The 19,019-nt window shown below is 45.7% G+C and overlaps 1 protein-coding gene across 3 annotated transcripts; it reads right to left on the bottom strand.

Moving 5' to 3' along the window:
• Positions 1 to 4,654: 4,654 nt before the first annotated feature.
• etnk2 (ethanolamine kinase 2) lies at positions 4,655 to 19,019 on the bottom strand. 3 transcript variants are annotated; one of them, XM_056437706.1, is made up of 9 exons: positions 18,619 to 19,019; positions 13,444 to 13,581; positions 13,212 to 13,333; positions 12,556 to 12,696; positions 10,541 to 10,683; positions 9,798 to 9,881; positions 9,538 to 9,698; positions 9,329 to 9,402; positions 4,655 to 8,758 (listed from the first exon to the last, which is right to left on the bottom strand). In XM_056437706.1, exons 1-9 carry the CDS (start codon positions 18,763 to 18,765, stop codon positions 8,686 to 8,688), a joined length of 1,083 nt encoding a protein of 360 aa, XP_056293681.1. In that variant the 5' UTR covers positions 18,766 to 19,019; the 3' UTR covers positions 4,655 to 8,685. The 3 variants fall into 3 exon arrangements, with proteins under 3 accessions (XP_056293681.1, XP_056293682.1, XP_056293683.1); XM_056437707.1 differs by lacking the exons at positions 13,212 to 13,333; positions 13,444 to 13,581 and having other exon boundaries at positions 18,619 to 18,708; XM_056437708.1 differs by lacking the exons at positions 13,212 to 13,333; positions 18,619 to 19,019 and having other exon boundaries at positions 13,444 to 13,530.

Genomic DNA, 19,019 nt, shown 5'->3' with positions numbered 1-19,019 from the left:
TTTACATGCCCACTTCTTACTCACATTTTCCAAATATAGATTTGTAATCGCTAAGATGAAGCGGGATAACCCCCTGACGACATCATCGGGGTCATTTTTCGGACTATGGGAGCGATTCCGACTGAGCCACAGAAGACATTCAACAGCTGTTTTAACGTACTTTTCCTCGTGTAAAACAAAATTGCCTTTCATGAAATAAATTCTGGAACATTTGTAAGACTGTAGAATCTCTCTTTAAAGGGACAGTCTGGGTGTTGGATGAGGTACTCGCCGTCTACTGTAGACGATAGAAAAATACCTTTTATTTGTTCAAGTTTAGAGAGGGCACGTTTATTTGTAGGAGGTATGTGTGTGGCAAAATAAGCATTGAGTTATTGAAAAAATAATGAAAGTTACTTTTACTTTGAGGGATCTCTCACTACAATCAGACTGCCAATGAAATCCTTTTTTTACGACGTTGCATCCCAGAAAATGTCGAGTAAATCAACAATCCAACCCTCCTCTTCGTCGTCCGCCCACATCCCGCTGTTGGGTCGAGCTGTGCTGTATATGCTGTACTCGTGTCTTATCAGTTGCCTCTCCACAACGAGCCTCACCCTATTTCTAATTTTTTTTTTTAATACCTCTGTTTGCTACTTTGAGTGTTAATTGATTGTTGTGTTGAGCACCTCCTATCTGTGTTTCCAAATGTTTTTTTCTGTCTTTTTTTTGTTGCTGCTCTTGACATGCAGCTTCAAGCCGTACTGCAAAACAAAAATATTCACATACGTCATCTTACATGTTCAGTTTTCAAACACAACTTTCAGGATTTTTCAGCAAATCGTCGTTTTCTTGGTACTAGCGCAACCGGGCCTTGTTCCAAGATGTTGACACTCCGATGTTTCCCTCAGATTTCCTGAAGCTGTGCTGGAATTATTTTTATATTGGAAGGCTAAAATGCTTTATTTAGAGACAAATCACTCCCAGGTCACATGGGAGCGGAATCTGCTGTATACTGGCCACATGTACTCTCTTAACAGTGGCTGCAACCGAGATATGGAAAAGGTCAAGCAATGGTTATGAGCTGTTGAGACTGCGACCCAAAGTGAAAGTAATGGAAACAAAAACTGAAGTTTTGGGGCGACTGAACCACTGGGGAACTGAGAATGCAGAAACCAAAATCATCCACAAACCGACTCCCGAAAGTTAAAATTGCTTGATCATAGCATGACTCGCTAAACTTCATTTAGTTCCCAGAAGTGGAATTCGATCAATATTCATATAGAACACTGACATATGCATGTAGTGACTTGTGTTTTCAATCTCATGTAGTTCCTCCAACTTCCCTTCCATATCCATCAATCAAAAAGCAGCTGAGCTGCAACACAATATAGTTTGGCAATATTCAATAGAGACACAAGGCCTAAAATAACTCGGTTCTGTTCCGTTTTTGTCTCAAATAAGCATTATAAAATCCAGAAGAGAAGCAATGCATCTCAAAAATCTCTTATTTTGTTCCATTAACCCCAACATTATGCTCCTACTCCAAAGTTCAGATGCTTATTCCATCACCTATACCCACAACTCTAAATCCAAATGCCAACATGTTAAATTGCGCGAATAAAATATATTCAATAGTCATACTTAAATCCCCCTATCCCGCAATAAAACTACCATTTAGTAGCGTGCATCTCTCTTATTACACAATGTTTGATATTACGGCCTCAAGAAAAGGAATTTACATTCAACAGGCTGTTCTGGTTCTCACTTTATCCCGTGTGGTTCATTAGTCTGTCACCAGTAAACGATCAGTAAACGATCTCTAAACCTACTAATTTCCTGGTGGAGAAGCCACGAGCATGCTGTAATGCTCATATTATTCAGGTGCGGCGATAAGATAAAATATCTTTCTTTAACCCTCCTGTTACCTTTCGGGTCCATTTGACCCCATTCAATGTTTAATGTCGGTGTTCTTTGGGGTCAATTTGACCCCAGGCTGTTTTTCACTGTGTCAAACTTATAAGAAATATCAACTTTTTTATATATTTAAAGGGCTATTTAGGTAGTCAACAAACAAACATAAAGTACCTCACACTTAAACTTGGGAAACAATATTAATTCTAATAATTTTCTGGAGGTTTTAATTGCTGGGGTCAAATTGACCCAGAGGGTAAAATATGTTAGGAAATGTAAAGGTAACGGGAGGGTTAAACATCTCCCCTGTTAAAAGTCAATCACAAACGGTCCATTCGCGTAAAACTCTACGGCGCCGCTAGTATTCGCTGCTAACTTCCGGAAACTATTGAGAGGCTCAATGAGCCGCCAATGCTGTAAAAAAGTTCCACTGGAGTGAAAGTAGTTGACGGGACTCTTTTTAAAAGGGTCTGGTCCTCGACATTGTTGGTTATGGATATTGAGGGATATTAGGCTCCATGCTAGCACTTAGCACACGCTACATTCTTTTATAGTAAGATGTCGGCATTCTCGTCGTAGTTTTAGCTCATATTAGCTAAAATACATAGCACACGGATAGTTTTGGTGTCTTTGTTTTCATCCCTCAATATCCATATTGACCAATACGGTAGCGTACCTAAATAACAATGCGGTCGATCCACTTTTTGCTCACTGCAATGGTGACGAATCAAAATGGCGGTTAAAAGGACACGTGTCAGACATCGCGGTTCAGGGCTCGTCCTAAACAATCAGGGTCAGCGCCGTGTGGATTAAAGATGCCGGCTTTTGTGCACAGAGATGAACGTCGGAGGAAAATGTTTCTCTTATTTTAGCGGAGACATGTTGAGGAGTCACCTGTCGTTGCCCCTGCTGATGTAAATATAGAAAGAGACTTTATTTTGTTTATAAGAGCCTGTGTAATTTAAAGGTGTACGTTTCTCTATGTTTTCAGAGTTTTGTGTTTTTGTTTTTTCTTGAAAAACAATAAATTGGTTGTGCTAATTGTGTTTGGAATTATTTATTTTATTGTGTCGCATGTTTCGAGTGTGTCGTCTCTCCCCACAGGCCTCGGGTTCGGTTGGCTCGGTGGATCGACTCATCCATCCATGTTGTATTTCCCCCATACCTCAGCTGGCAAATTTGCATATCGTGCAAACGGGCTTGGTCACGTTGGAAATGTCTTGGAATATCAACATGAAGAATTTGAAAAGTGTTCTTAATTTGCTGAGCACACCTGCAACTAATAACACTAATTACGGCTGTGCTTGAGAGCGGTGCACCTTAAATGGGTTGCAGCTGTGGTTGGTGTTGATTAGTTTCACCTGTGCTGTCCGGCCTGTTGAGGGAGGAGCTTATCAAGTGGATCAGGGGACCGCTGTGGTTTGCTCAGGTCACGAAGAGATCACTTTTCAGGACAAATATATGGTCAAATTACAAGTGGAGGTTATGGCCAGAGGACTGCAAAGCCAAGGACATAATCCATCAGACTTACTGTTGCTGGTTAAAAGTAAAGATGAGACGCAGCAAAAAAAAAGTTACATGTATGCCTCGGGGAGAAAAGCACTTTCAGGATGATTATCTCTTTGGAATGACGGAGCGGAAAAGTCTACGCCTCACCCAATTCATAGCGAAATGTGTGAACAGTATTTCTGTAAAGTTTGACTTTGATTAAGTGAAGCAGAACAAGGTGAGAGTTTAGTAGCCTACAGAGTTCAGGGGAGGTCTCCAAAATGGGCATTTTGCCATTTTAATTTTCTCTTGTACCAAACCATATATTTCACTTGTATATTATTTATGGTGTTTAATACATTCAGATGGAGCAGTTGACTTTTGGGGGGGGGGGGGGGGGGGGAGAATCTAATAATTCAACTATGTATATTTATTTTTCTATACTTTTGTATTATATATATTTGTATATTTATATGTACCGAGTGGTTTGCCTCCTGAAAAAAATTATTTTAATAATTTCTGAAGTTGTTTGAGTGGTGTCGAAATGGCTGACATTCTTGTAGCCCATGTTGCGTCGTTTAATTTAGATTGTGAACTTACAATTATGTCTGATCTTTTTTAATGTATTTTTTTTATTATCTTCAATTAAGAATTCAAAACTTTCCTAAAAAGATTCCTTTTGTTATTAACATGTAGGCTGATATTTACACATCTGAAGTATTCTCAAATGTTTATTTTGGTCATCCAACCAAAAAACCATCAACTTTAAGAAGAGGGAACCGGAAGTGTAACCATTTGAAGATTTCTGGGATATGGGAGTCATTCCTGCAGCAGATAAGTATCAAACTACTCGTTAAAAAGCAAAAGTGTACAGGAAACTAATATAATCTTTTATTTTTATTGAAAAATCCCCATTAGATTGTCCCACTCATAATTCCCAATGCATCCTGTGGCGATGCCTTTAACCTACCAAATTATCGATTTCTTTTATTTCTCCGCCAACTTTAGTTTCTAAACGGTGTAATAAATAAAAGGCAGATGGTGTGTGAGCGGCAGCAGAATAGAGGAAAATCTCCACAGCTGTACTGTTGTGGCCTACATGTGTGTGTGTGTGTGTAGGATGTCCTCCAGCACAAGTTTCTTCCTTTCTTCCTTCCTCCTGTTAAGGCCGAGGCACCAGGTCAGCTAAGAGACAAACAGGAAGTCAGAAGGAGAAACTTTTTAAATGGATTTCCCAGAACTCAGAGAGTAGACCAATCAAAAGCACACAGACTATTTTTATTCATTTATTATTCTATACATTTTAATGGAAATATTTACTGACAACTGTTAAATAATTCTTCTTGCCACTCCTACGGGAGGTGTGAAGGATCACCGTACAGTAAGCTTTTTCACAGTATTTCTTACAGTATTTACAGCCTCCATCTCCGCCGTCTCCTCTAGCAGTTGGATGATACATTTAAAGTCACATCTGCGGGCACAACGCTGGGTCCCCTATAGATGGCGCTCAAAGCACTTTACAAAAAGTAAATATCAGCGTACAAAGGTAGTGAAGAAAGAAAATAAAGCAGTTATCTGTACAGTGTTTTCTTAAAATTAAGTTAGTGCACTCACACAAAAATAGTTAATTCTCAAATAAACTGCAGTGCAAACCCTCTGGAGCTTACCGTTTTGGTATGATTAGAAAAGAGCGAAGGAAAAAAAAACGAAAACAATTGCGAAATGCAACGTCAAGATGCACCCAATAAATAAACCCTGTTAAAACGGCTTCAAAACACCACGTGAGGCCGAAAAGGAAAGCGGGTCAAGTCTGACGGACGGCTTGAAGCCGGAGATTCAAACCGGCCGGCAACGACTTCTCGTCTGGCTCATTTTCACCTCACCCACTGTGTCAACGTCATGAGAAACGTGTCAACGACGACCATATCGAGAAACACGATTTTGTAGAATATATGTTGTCGGTAAAAACATGCAAGGTTCAATTATCTAATTGTTTTGTAACTTAACGTCGATTTCCAGACGTCAAGACGCCCATCTCCATGGCAACTGAACAGGCTCCAGCAGGCGCTAGCTTGCCATCACGGCAGTTTGTGAACAATTTTTACAAAATAAATCAACTTAGTTTTAAAACGTGGACGTTTTTAACCATAACACTGCCGTTCTAGCGCTTTGCATTGTGGGATACAGTAGGCGAGGTAGACTGGTCTGATGCATACTGGGAATGTGTTTCTCCCAAGCCAGTACGACATCTGGTTATTTTTTTGGCATAACTCTATATTTTCTGCTTTTGTTTGCTACATTTTGGCCAAATCGGTACAACGTAAAGCCGGCTCGGGTAACGGCGCCCAAGGAACCGCGCGAGTGGACCTCGAGTTGAAATCAATGACTTTGATTTGGTGGTTGTGCGTTGCCAGTTTGTGTTGAGTGACTCTACACTGTGACATCACTGTGTGGGGCAGCTGGAAACACTGCTTTTTGTTTTACTCTTTAAAAGAAATGTGAATCATTCTGCGTGACAGCAGCTTGTTTAGATTGTTGATGGCCGGTCTCCGTTAACATACCGTGTGGTTATTAGTGTCTCGTGTGTTTCTGTACAACGATAAGGTCACTTCAGTCGTTTTACAGTTCAGTGTGTGCGCGACACGTGTCGAAGCCTTTGGAATACACAGCGGACTCGACTATTTTGGTATCGGAACCTCTCGATGTAAAAATGAAATTAAAAACACAACACAGTGGGTAGGGTGACCAACGGGCCAAACGGCTGCTCGGATATCAGCCCACTTCTAAAAAGAGGGCGGCCTCGGTTCTGTGCGGGATGTGTTTTCAGCTCGTAACATCACCGGCTGCTGGAGTGTCAATTAACGAAATAAACCTGACCCTTCAAAATGGATGGAGTGCAAACTGGCTTCTTTTTTCCCACATCCAGGCTGAATTCCTACATTGATATTAGGATTGTGCGTTCAAGCAGCAAGTTCATTAATTTGGCTTTTGTCTGAAAATCTAAGCAGATTACTACACAATAAATCCACTAAAATAAGGGCTGAGCATAGAAAGTGCACCACTGGTTTTGCGAGGCTGGTAGCGTGGCTCCCAAACACGTCGAGACCCTCGGACCCTCAGACCCTCTTCACGACACTTTCTCGGGTCACGACCTGAAACCATCGGTTGGCGTCTCTCCGGCTGCGCTCGAAACCGGCAGCGGAGGTCGGCGGTCGGGTCTCGGCGTCTCCCCCTGCTGGGGGGGCCGTGGGCGACGGAGGACCGCTTTCATCCAGGAATGAGTTGCGTCGTTTCTAATCGAGTTGAAGGCCAACGGAATAAAGAAAGGAGAGAAGTTGCCGCGGCGCAGTGAAAGCGGAGTTCTCAAACTACGAGGACAAGAAAAAGGGAACGGGCGAGTCAAAGGTCCATCTGTGCTGATTAGAAAAGGATCTCTGCTGATGTCACACACAACACAAAGCCAGTTTATTGGCAATGGTTACTACGACTCGGCCTGTCAACACGGTTGTGTGGGTCTCCTCATCTTTTAGTCAAAAACAGAATTATATAATACAAATTATATAAAACACATTTCAAGCAAAAACTGAGAAAATGCCTACTAAGCATCACATGTTGATTAGCAGCATGTATTCGTCATAAATCATTGGGACTAAATCTGTATAGGTCAGAAGTTATTTGGGGCTCTGGGAAGTTATGATCATTTTTTTAAAATAAATGGACAGTTTAAACAATCATTGGGGGGGATTTCTGTCCCAAGTGATACCAAAATTCAAGTTGTTTTAATTGTTTTACCGATGGCGTCATGTGACCCGTCCCTAGTTAAAGTTACAAGACTGAAGGGACTTCTTTCTTTTTTTCAATCCGAACCAAGTCGGTCGGTTGCCTCGAGCCGACTGACCGTTTACACCTTCGATAAATGTATTTAGAACATTAACAACGCACCGACCATCTGCATCGAGACGAGATCACGTTGGTGTGTCAGAACCACTTCCTGCCTCTTGTTGAAAGCCACTCTACCCGACCCCGTTACGTATTGCGCAATAGCCGTTTCCGGAACACAATGCGTCTCCGAACCTGGGAAGTGAATGAATGACACTGACGGCCTGAGGAACAGGTGCTACTGCCTCAATCCCAACAGATTAAACAGGAAAAAAGAAATGGGGTGGGTGGAGCGCGGAGGGCATCCGAGAGAGGAGGGGGGGATTCCCCAAGAGGTCTGGAAGCGCAAAATGGAAAGTTAAAAGGAGCGATTCACTGCAACCATAAAAGTCAAGTAGGTGGAAAACAGACGCAGAGTTCAGAGAGACGTTACCACAGGTGCCCTCTCCTTCTTTCTTCTCCCTCCCCTCTCCGGCTTCGTATCGCTCCTCATTTCAACGCAACGCTCATTAAACCGACGACTCGTTTCACCCGAGATGTTAAATAATCCGTCTTCGCGCGTTTAAATAAATGCACGCTCAGCTACTCTCGAGCACCGATTGCTAGAACACAACAGTGACGCAACCGACAGAGTCCTTGAAAAGATTTTCCCTCCGCGGTTCCTCGGGGTGGGCGGAGCCTCTAGAAGTCTGCCGGCACACTATACGGTTCGCTTCACATTTGTACAGCAGCAGCTGTACGAGAGGAACTGACAGAAGCTAAATAATAATAAATACATATATATATACGGACAGATTACTTCATATATCTCAAGAGGAAAGGTCACAGAATACCCTCACCGCAGTGTTTGATGCACAGGTGAATTATGGGAAGTGCAGTGCGGAAAAAGCGAAGCTACGAGCACTTTAAAAAAAAAATGATTATTTGCAAACAGGAGGAGGAATGTTCTCATCACGCACGCACAAAATTAGAAGAATTTCCAGTTTCTAACCGCAATGAGGCCGTGGCATCGAGCCACAGATACTATCTGTCGGTGTCGGCATCCAACTCCTCTTTAGGCGTCCGTCCCTCTTTTCTCCGTCGTTACGCTGAGTTCGTTTGCACCGAAGAGGGAAGATGCCGGGGTAAAAATGATGATACACAAACATACGCACTCTCTCTCTCTCTCATGCGGGGAGAACCCCCCCCACGGAACTTCTATCATTCTCGGGCGAGAGCTGGGACAGACACGCGGCGCTAGGTTGGAGGGACGAAGAGGCGGCCGCTGCTCATTGAGGAAGGAAAGACAGGACGCCGGTGCAGACCGGGCAGCGGTCCGTCAGCAGCTGGCCCGCGCGGAGAAGAGTTCCCAGCGTTAAAAAAACAACACAACAACAACCTGTGACACCCTCCCTCCTGTCTTCTCGCCGCCTCCTCCTCCTCCTCTCATTCGGGGATCTGCAGGGCCATGACCGCGGGTTTGGTCTCGAAGTACTGGTTGAAACGCAGCACGGCGTACCTGAGGGCGGAAGAGCAAAGAGGCGCTGAAGGCACGGGAGGAGGAGGACGAGGCCGGCCTCGAGTTTGAATTTGTGTGTGTGTGCGCTTTGTGTAAAATAATGGAAACTAGAACGACAGGTCAGCGGAAGACGAAACACGTCAAATGTTTCGCTGACAAAGGTTGACGCAGAACAACTTCTTTTTGTCGATTTATTTGTCCCTTTCTAATCGCATTCAACCCTCGGGAGGACCCACAACAACACTTACAGTGCCCGCCCACGCACGAGCTGCACCAATCAAGTCACAGCACACACATTGTGAGAAGCACTAACCTAGGGGGCGCTGTCCTAAATGAAAAGTGACATGTGTGTGTGTGTGTGTGTGAGAGAGAGAGACAAGCCTGTGGGCAGGAAGTGTTCAGATGTCTCACAAAAGAAATTAAAGACTTTTGGTTTCACTCTTTTATAAAGCTTCATCTAACCCACACGGACAGATTACTTTCAGACAAACGGACCGACCCATCCCGTCCTACTGGGGGGGTCGCCACACGCAGCTTTAATCGTCCACACACACACACACGGCGACTTACCCGAGGAAGTCAAAGTCGATGGTGGAGTACTTGGTCTGGATGAGCGCCCAGAAGCCCCAAAAGAAGTGAGAAGCCTTGAGAAGAGACATGAAACAGAGATCAGGCAAAGTACTGTGACCCAATGGAGTGCGTTTGTGTGTGCATGCGTGTGTGTGTGTGTGTGTGTGCATGCATGTGTGTGTGTGTGTGTGGTACAAACTCCTCCTCACCAGAGCAAACTTGTTGACCTGCACGTAGAGCGTCTCCAGCTCTCGCTGGCTGACCTCCTCCGTTTTCATGGTGAAGAGTTTGTAGGCCTGCAGGTAAACTTTGAGCCAGTCCATCTGCATCTCCCGACTCGGGTACAGACCGTAGTCCAGCTCCGCCATTCCTGACCGAGCAGGAGGACACGCAGATGTACGATAAGTCGCGGATGAGCGTGAAAAAAAAAAACAACGGCAAAAACAAGCAGAGGTTTTTTTCGCCGAACCTGCAAATTCATTGAAGTGGTTGCCGATGTCGAAGGCCTGGTAGTTGTAGCTGGAGTATTCGTAGTCGATGAAGCGGACGTGACCTGAGAGACGACGAGAACACTTTTGAAAATGGCCACGGTGCTCTTGCTTGAAAGACGTTTCATGAGAACCACAGTGTCGCGTTTCCGCTGGTAAAAATGTTTCGATAGCAATCGCTCCACTTCCTCAACCCATACGCGGTTCAGGAAGTAGGAGGAAGTGTGTGTGTTTGGAAGTAACATTCCCCCGATGTGCATTCTCGTGGGCTCGCTGAATCACATTTGATGATTTGATGATTTTTCAAATGTTGTTACATTTTCGCTCTATTTACAATTGGCTGCAACCGCCACTGGACTTTCTAATCAATGACTCAAATTGATATCGAAATTGCCGAACAACACAAAAGTGTGTCTTCTGGTATCAATATCGATCTTTCAGTCCAAAAGGCAGACTATCAATTTCAATGTAAATCTGTGACATCTGTGAATGAAAACCAAATACACATTATAGGAAAATAACTTTATACAGCACATAAATGAAATAAACTGATCTCATACTCTACGCATGTATTGTTCCACTAGTTTACCTAAATTCCAAAGCAAATAAAACCCGCCCATGCTTGGCCGCTCCGTACAACTTCTCATTTTCAACGACCACACCCGACCCTCCGAAAGAATTCAGATCCTCGGCCCGGCAGCAAACCTCTGGCCACGGAGCGTACCCTCTTTCTCATTGTGGATGATGTTCTTGCAGAGCAGGTCATTGTGGCAGAGCACCACGGGGGAGCCCAGGTTGGAGAGATGCTCCTTCATCCACGCCATCTCCTGCTCCAGCACCGCCTTACTGGGAACCTCCTGCTGGATTCTGGACGGGGAGCGCAGAGAGAGAGAGAGAGAGAGAGAGGGACAGAAGTCTGTTGTTGTTGTTTTTTTACACGCGGTTTTCTCCAGTCGGACTGTTGTGACAAATATGTAAATGCGAGTGTCACCAAACAATGCAGGGCTGCGTGAGCGTGTTTAACAACCCGAGGCGAGCTTGTGTGACACGATTTTCTGCCACCATTACGCACAGCTTATCCTCGTTTTTGGCCTCATCGTCACGGCGACGCACATGAAGGAGATGAACTCACTGAAGCCAACATGCACGAATGGCACACAGGCTCAGCGGGGCTGTGGGCCCCTGTTGGCACCGGGGGGAGATTCGTTTCAGACAAACGAGCCCTCGGTGGACACCTGTTGTACCGGCGCCATGGCAACACTGCCGCGTCACCCTTTGAAGTTTTTCAACTGTGATTCTAATTATATGATTAGCGGTTAATTGTCTGTGTGAATGTATGACGTACACCTCCTGAACAATCTGACCCGTGTTTAGCCCCGGGCGTGTGACGAAAGTGGCCCTCTGGGCTCGTGGAGAAAGGGTCAAGTAGCTGACCAGACTGCCGTGCCGAGACCCCTGTGCTCACTGTAATGGGCTTATATGGCCTAATCCAAAATCAGCCTGACAGGGAGGCTGCACACACACACACACACACAGGAGGCCAGCGTGTTTCGGCATCTCAGCGTAAATTATTCGGCATCGCACAGAAAATATTATTAAATTTGATCTCTGTCTTTCGGGGGGGTGAAATTGCAACAAGTGTCTGCTGTCCGGGACCGGGCCGCTCTGCCTGCGTAACCAAGGAGGGAGAGCGCGGTGACCCGATACACCGAGCTGAGCAAACATCTGCTGGCCCGCCGCATGCCTCCGACTCCCTAATCCAGTCGGCTATTATTGTTACAGTTATATAAGCCACATGCTGAACTTAAATGAATAGCCATCAGAACAAAGACGTGAGCTGTGGCCGGGCAGCTGGCCAGGTTATGAAACGCTCTACCAAGGGGTGCAGAGATGAAAAAAAAAATGAGCCATCTTCTGCCCGGACTCTTTTCCCAGAGATGAAAGTTCCCTCAAATCCTCATAACACCGAACGCACCGGCCTCAGACCGTATGTAGCGTCAGCCCAGGAGTTGTTTTGTTCCAGGAGGTTTTAACTCTCAGGTCCTACAGTTCAGAATTCATCAGATGAAAACAAAAAAAGGAAATGTAAATGAAGACGGGTTCAACCGGCTGCGTGTGTCAGTCGACTGTGTGGCAGCACGGCAGCTTTGTGTGCGACGGCTCAGTTTACAACACAGCCAGGGTGAAACGGTTTGAAGAGAAAGAAGCAGCAGTACTGCAGAGCTCTGTTTGTATCTTTTTGGGAGGAGAACAACAATACGTGTTGTTGTTGTTGTTTTCTCTGATGGTAGGTAAGGCAAAGTGCACCCATCAAAATGTTATTATTAACAGCGTAGTTGTTTAAGGGACTAAACAAATGCAGAATCGGATTGATAGCGGCAGATGCTCAAAAGTGACATCAAACCAGATCCGCTCGTCAGCACTGAACACCATGCACGGCTCAGAGGAATGTTTCTCGGTTTGCAAGTAAACTTGCTGATGGCGCTACAAATAAAGTCACTGGATGGCCAAAGTCTGAAGGATTCATCATCTGGGGACCAGGAATGTGTGTAAAAAACATTCCTGATAATCCATTCAGGTCCAACGTTTCCATGGCTACAGGAGTCATTAGTGTTTTAACGGCGTAAAACTACGTTTCACTGGCAACCAGGACGCTTTTCTAGTCGCCGATCTCTAAACATAATATTGTGTGTGTGTGTGTGTGAGCCAACCAAAAACTAGCGAGGAGCCGGATCTCACCTGATGTTGGAGGCCTGGTCGGTGAACTCCGTGGCCACGAGGGAGAGGTATTTCCGCATCTTGATCCAGAGGTTGGGTTTGGGGATGCAGCCGTTGTGTGCGTGGATGGCGTGGATACGAGCCATCTCCCCGGATATCAGTCTGAGGGGTAAGAAGAAGAAAAAAGATACACAAGGTCATCAGCGTGACTACATTTGAACAAGACTGACTTGAGCCTGAAATTATCAAAAGGCTCCTGGGAAGAGTCAACGGACTACACTGTGTGTGTGTCTCACACACACACACACACACACACGCACACGCGGCGCGCATGTGGACATGTGTTTTGAAAGAAGCAAACAACCAGGACAATGTGTGTTACCAGATTTAATGCTGTACTGATCGCTTCGGGGACACATTGCGTCGATCGCTGTCGTAATAATGTTGCGTGAGCAGCTCTCTTTGTTTTGCCGTGTTTGCATGAGACTCACATGCCTTTTGCCTCATTTGCCTTACGGTGCGGCATCGAGGCCTCTGCTTTGTAAAGTAGTTTGTTTCTCGACGGGGGAACGTGGGAAAAACCTCGGGGCGATTCCCGAGAACACGTCGCACAACTCCACCGTCTCCCGGCTACGTCTAAATGCGGCGTTGCCTCGTGACACGAACGTGTCCCCGACCTGAGCAAGTAGGGATCCCTGACGTCCTGCGTCCCGAGGGCGTCCCCCTGAATGAACTCGTAGCAGATGCCGTTCTGAAAGGTGCAGTAGAGGCGCGGGGCGCAACCGTTAGCATGTAGCACCTAGAGGAGACCCGAGAGATACAAAATTTAAAAAGAAAAAATCAGATGGGAGAAACCATTCCGAGGCATTTTTTTATTTATTCAAAGGAGAGCACGACCCTTCGCGCTACCTGAAAGCTCTTGAGCTCGTTGTCTCGGTCCACTATCAGCTCCGTCTTGTGCCCGTATACCCGGACCAGGACCACGTCCTCTGGAGTGTCCTCCACGTAGCAGCCCACGAGCTTGTTGGTGGTTCCGTCCGTGAAGAGCTGGAGGAAGAGGAGGAGGAGGAGGAAAAGACATGAGGGACTGGCTGCACACCACCACTGTGGCTCCCAGGAAAAAACATCTTGAATTTGTTCCCTCAGGGTCTTCAGCTCGGGACCAACGGCACACACACACCATGCAGCTCTGACTTCAGAGATAAATGTTATGACGGCTGCATTCTTCACTGAATCACTGTCACGTTGGACCTTTTTTTAATGTAATTTAAGAATGAACATTTTATTTGACACTTTAAATCATTCAATATTGTATATTAAGTGTAACCTATATGTTGATGTCCTTATAATGCAGCTATACAATAGATTAAGTTACTTTATTGGCTTTTTACAGGCTATACACACACACACATTACACGTCCTAGTAACTGTTCATAACAGCAACGCAGACCTTAAAAACCGACGCTAGGCAGAGATCCAACAGTCTGCAGGTGTCGTAAATGCAGCGCGTTAAAACGCACAGGACTTCGACGAGCGTCCGAAGCTCCCGCTCGTCCTGAACACAGCACGAGTGGGGGGGTGTGCAGTCGGGTCTGGGTCGTCTGACCACGCCTTTCCCCCCGCTGACCGCAGACGGAACCGCTCGACTCATCTGCAGGGTGGTCGAATGAAGAGCGAGCGACAACCACAAAATCCCTCTACGTCGAGACCTAAATGTGTGACATCACTCCAGTGGAAACCAGCAGGACCAGTGCATCCCACCACCGCGAGGATAATTGCATACATCCTGCCGGCCAGTGGCGGCTGGTGAATTTGGGGGCAGTTTAAATAGCACTCAACAATGAGAAGAAAAGAGGTTTTGAGTAGAATATTGTAAAAAACAAAGCTTTATTTCAAGAACACAGCGTGCTCAACACTGTCCAAAAACAACTATCAACACACTGTGACTTTGGGCATGAGAGGTTCAGAGCAGCTTTAAGGAACATTGGGCTGGGTTTCAGAGGTTTGCAAAATAAAAGAGTTTCACCCTCACATGAAAGAGGTTCAGAGCAGAATAGAGTCAGAAAGAAATCACATGTTACATTGGGTGACAGAGCAGAGCCACTCCTGTAAAGACAAGTAGCCTCCTCTCTTTAAAGTGGTCAAACGTCTCAATAACTCTAATAAGACAGGGTTAGCTTCATGCTGTTAGCAAGTTAGCTCCATGCTCTTAGCTAGATAACTGCGGCAAGATTCGTGCTTTACACTTGTCTGAAGCTCTTTAGACTCCTCCCCCCGTTGTAGTCCAGAGAGTTTCAGTCCCAGGACTTTGGAACAACAGACAGGGGAATCTAAACAGCGCATTACTCACTGAGCCTCCAGCTGACAGCTCCGTTAGCTACCTGCTCGCGTAGCTCCGTGAGGGAACGCCGGTCTCTGATCTGCCGAATAGTCCAGTCACGTGAAATAATAAAACGATGTCATTGGCCAATGAGCGCAAATTTTTGCGACCCAAGATTCACGTTTCATCCGCCAATGAGAAGCCGTCCTTTCTGAAACGACCGCGAAATGTTTTCCCGATGCCGTACACACACGTTAGACCAGCGACCCGAAAAAGGGGAGGGGCTTCTCTCCGTGATAATGGCGATATATTGTATTTTTTCACATTAACTTAAGTGGTTGTTGACAGGCTGACGGTCTCCCACACACATTTAGCGCGTCAACACGGTATATTTACTATTTAAATGATTTGGCATATGTTTTTTGACAGGATGTATTTTTTTTTTCCTCTTTTTTTTTTTCATCTAAAAATTTTAAGAGGGGCGGCGCCCTAGCGCCCTCTATGGACGAACCGCCACTGCTGCCGGCATCCCTCTTACCCCCCTCCCCCCCCCGAACGGCCCCGACGCTCACTCAAACATATCTGACATTCCACACGTGGCTGACCAACACAGACGGCCGTGCAGGCGTCCCCGTTATCACACACACACACACACACACACGATCCCTGCTACGTAATGCGCCGCGAAGGCCGCTAACCAATACACCGACAGGAGTAAACATTCAGCAATACACCGCCTGACGCTTTGTTCTTTTCTTTCTCCTCTTCTTCCCATGAGCGAGTTTGCGCTCCGACGGCGAGGCCTCGGAGGCGGAGGTGAATAATTTGGCCTTCGGCTTGAGCGCTGTAAGAGGACACTGCTGCTCTGTTGCTGTTGGCACCGGGTGCTGTTTTCTCAAACTGTGTGCGATGTTTGGAAATGGAGAATGTTCACAGCGAAAGCCTTCCTGCCCAGGTGGTGTGGAGGCTCATCCTCCGGCCTGCCAACACATTGAGCGTTTCCCGCTACCATCAAAACGACGATTCCCTCCCAAACTCCACCAAAAAACACCTTACTTTCTTTCTTTTTTTACATTAATCTTACAATCTTCAACCTTGTTGGTTGCCGACTCTGTATCGAGGTCCGTTAGAACAAACGCCCATCTGTGTGGCGGCCGTCGCTGAGAAAAGCTCTGCCGGTCTGGCCTGTAGGGGTTGAGGTAAACGGAGTCACATGCTCGGCTGCAGGTGTGTGTGTGTGTGTGTGTGTGTGTGTGTGTGTGTCGGATCCAGAGAGAGCTCAGACAGCGGGCGGTGAACACGTGGTTAGTTATTCGCCACATTGAATCACTTATAAACTAGAATGGGCAAACTCCACACAGAAGGACCGCCCCGACCGGGAATTGAACCCACGGCCCTCTTGCTGTGAGGCGACAGTGCTCGCCACTACACCACCGTGCAGCCAATTGGATATAAATTGACCGCGCTGTGGTAAAAAGAAGATTTTGACCTTTCCATGACCTTGAACCCGATTGATCCCTAAATCTAATCAAATGGTCCCCGGATAATAACCAAATCATCCCACCAAATTTCATGCGATTCGGTTTCATACTTTTGGTGTTATGTGAGTAACACGCATACAAATAAATAAATACACGGCGATCAAAACATAACCTTCCGCATTTTCAATGCGAAGGTAATAATATTGTATCTTAAGTGTAAACTATATATTGATGTCCTAATGATGCAGTTATCATACAACTAGATGAAGTTACTGTATTGGCTTATTACAGGCTACACACACACACACTTGTACACTACAGCAACGGAGCCCTTGACATGTTAGGCGTCGCAACGAATGCCCGAGACTTTGACCTGGCCACGATACATCACTCACTTGATATTTGTACGAGGGTTCAATGATGCATTTTTTATTTTCTTAGAGCCCAATATCATGTGGATGGAAGCCGTGTGTGTGTGTGGGAGTGTGTGTGTGAGTGTGTGTGCGTGTGTGTCCCACTGGCTTGCTGATCGCTTGCTCGGTCAGCGCTTTTCAATTTTGTCTACATCTGGGCTAAAAAAGGGTCGATCTTAGGTGTTTGTCTTTAGAAGTTTTGATACTTCTTGGTATTGAGTACCGATAACCCCATAATTGTCCTTATCGTGAACAAACAGTTACAGAACAATGCGTTTGTCGCATTGCAAGACGCATTGCTCTGCATCACATTACCGTAAAACAACTTGATATGCATCATTATCAGCATTTTACACGCGCCAAGGTGTCCTGTAAGTGCAGAAGTAAAGGACTTAAATATGCTAATTGTGCGGCCGTGTTATCGGTGCCGTCCTGGTTTTTATTACACACGCGTACTTAAACTGACCCTGCTCTATAATATTAAACCGAGTATAATGTTCAACAGGAGCAGAGAAGGAAACTGATGGCAGGATGCCAGCCACGGGTTAATATGCCACTTTGAAAGAGAATAAGTAAGTAAGACAAATTTGGATCAGTGATTCTGTTTTATTAACTATCTTAAGGAATCTGTTATATTTATAACTCTTGCAATGTTTTCTTCATTCTTTTTATTTGTATTTATTCTTTAAGCACAAGTCTCCAGTACGTAGGTACGACTTTTCCATTTCTTTCAGTTTTCAGTCCAAGTAATATTCCCTTGTAAAATGAGGAATTAAATTAACCTTGAAACACAGGGTTGCACGAGGAAAGGAAAGTTGCAGCCCCTTTTATGCTACACACATAGAACACACAAATATATATATATACACACACAATTCCTGGCAGGACTGATTTTGCAGTGTCGTTTTAAAACCAAGCAAGTCACAGATTATAATCCCACATGTCCCTTTGTAGGCATAAAGCTATGCCAGCAAGTATCAATTAATATTTTAGAGACACTCCACCTACAGGCCCGCTGGCCAGGGTACCAGGTGGCTCACCGCCCATTATATGGAACTAACATGTATTCAGTTTGTACTTTTCATGTTCATGAGGTGTCAGTGAGAAGGTTTCTCGTTTGCTGGCAAACTTTAAGATGCAACCCGTATGCAACAAATGATTTACTTAAGTAAAAATAACAGTGTATCCATCTGACCGTGAACGCATCATGTATGACAGGACTGTTCCAGCCCTATAGGTATCAGTTGTGCACTACGTGGATGTTTATATATAATACTGTACTGACGTTGATCCACACGGAGTAAAAACACCTCATCATAAAGAAGCTGAGCAGTGAGACAGAGTTCAACCGGCTGCACAGACGGTCTTCATAATCATAAGGTGTGTCTGCTCCACCATCGCGCGCGCACCCCACACAAAAAAACCACGCATCGCGTCACCAGCTTCTCACGGCGTCCGCGCTTTATTTGGTGACGCATGCCGTGTACTTTGAAGCGCGCGGCGCGGCATGAACGTGTCGTTTTTACCGTCCTTTCCCGTTAAACTTACTTGCTGACGTCAGCTTGCTAGCGGAGAGTTCCCGCTATCCGAGAGCGTCTCGCGAGCTCAGCTAATGGTTCCATATTTGTCTTTGCTCACCATACGGCAAACTACCCATTTAAAAAAAATTATACGAGACTTGCTTAATGTGTCGTCGCCTCAGAAGGAAAGTGTAGGAGAAGGGGTTTTTTCACGTTGTTTTAGTTTTTAAAAATGAGTTGAACCCGGCCAGAAAGTTTCTTACGGCCCTCCTCCCGGTGATGCTGCGGAGCTGTCACTCTGAATCCTAGCCTAGCACGCGCTGCGCCGCTAGTTTAGCGGATAACGTTACCTTGGTCCTGACGTCGCTCGAGTCCCACGCCGGTCTCAGCTCCTTTATGAGCTTCATGGCGCCCTCCGTCACGTTGTGTTCGTCCACGAAAATGGGGATTTTTCGAATTACCGGGGACCCCACGGGCACGTGTATCTGCGTCTCCATCCTGCAGCGGCCGTTTATCTCCTGACGCTAATCTCCGAGCCCTTTCAGATATGTGCTAGAAATTGCGGCATACGAAGTGCTGCTTGGTTTAATGGAGTCGCTAGAGGCTGGTGTGCTTTTTGTTGTTGTTGGTGAATGAGTGAGGTTCGTCTTGCTCGACGGCTGTTGCGGGTGACGGTGAAATTGGAAGCAGCGAAGACGCACAGTCAAACTGCCGGGTACGGATGCTCGTCGCCGGTTTTCTTGGGAGCAGC

Source organism: Pseudoliparis swirei, chromosome 18 (assembly GCF_029220125.1).
Source record: "Pseudoliparis swirei isolate HS2019 ecotype Mariana Trench chromosome 18, NWPU_hadal_v1, whole genome shotgun sequence".
Classification (NCBI taxonomy): Eukaryota; Metazoa; Chordata; class Actinopteri; order Perciformes; family Liparidae; genus Pseudoliparis; species Pseudoliparis swirei.
The sequence above is the reverse complement of the archived record's forward strand: the minus strand, read 5'-3'. Positions and strand labels throughout refer to the sequence as shown.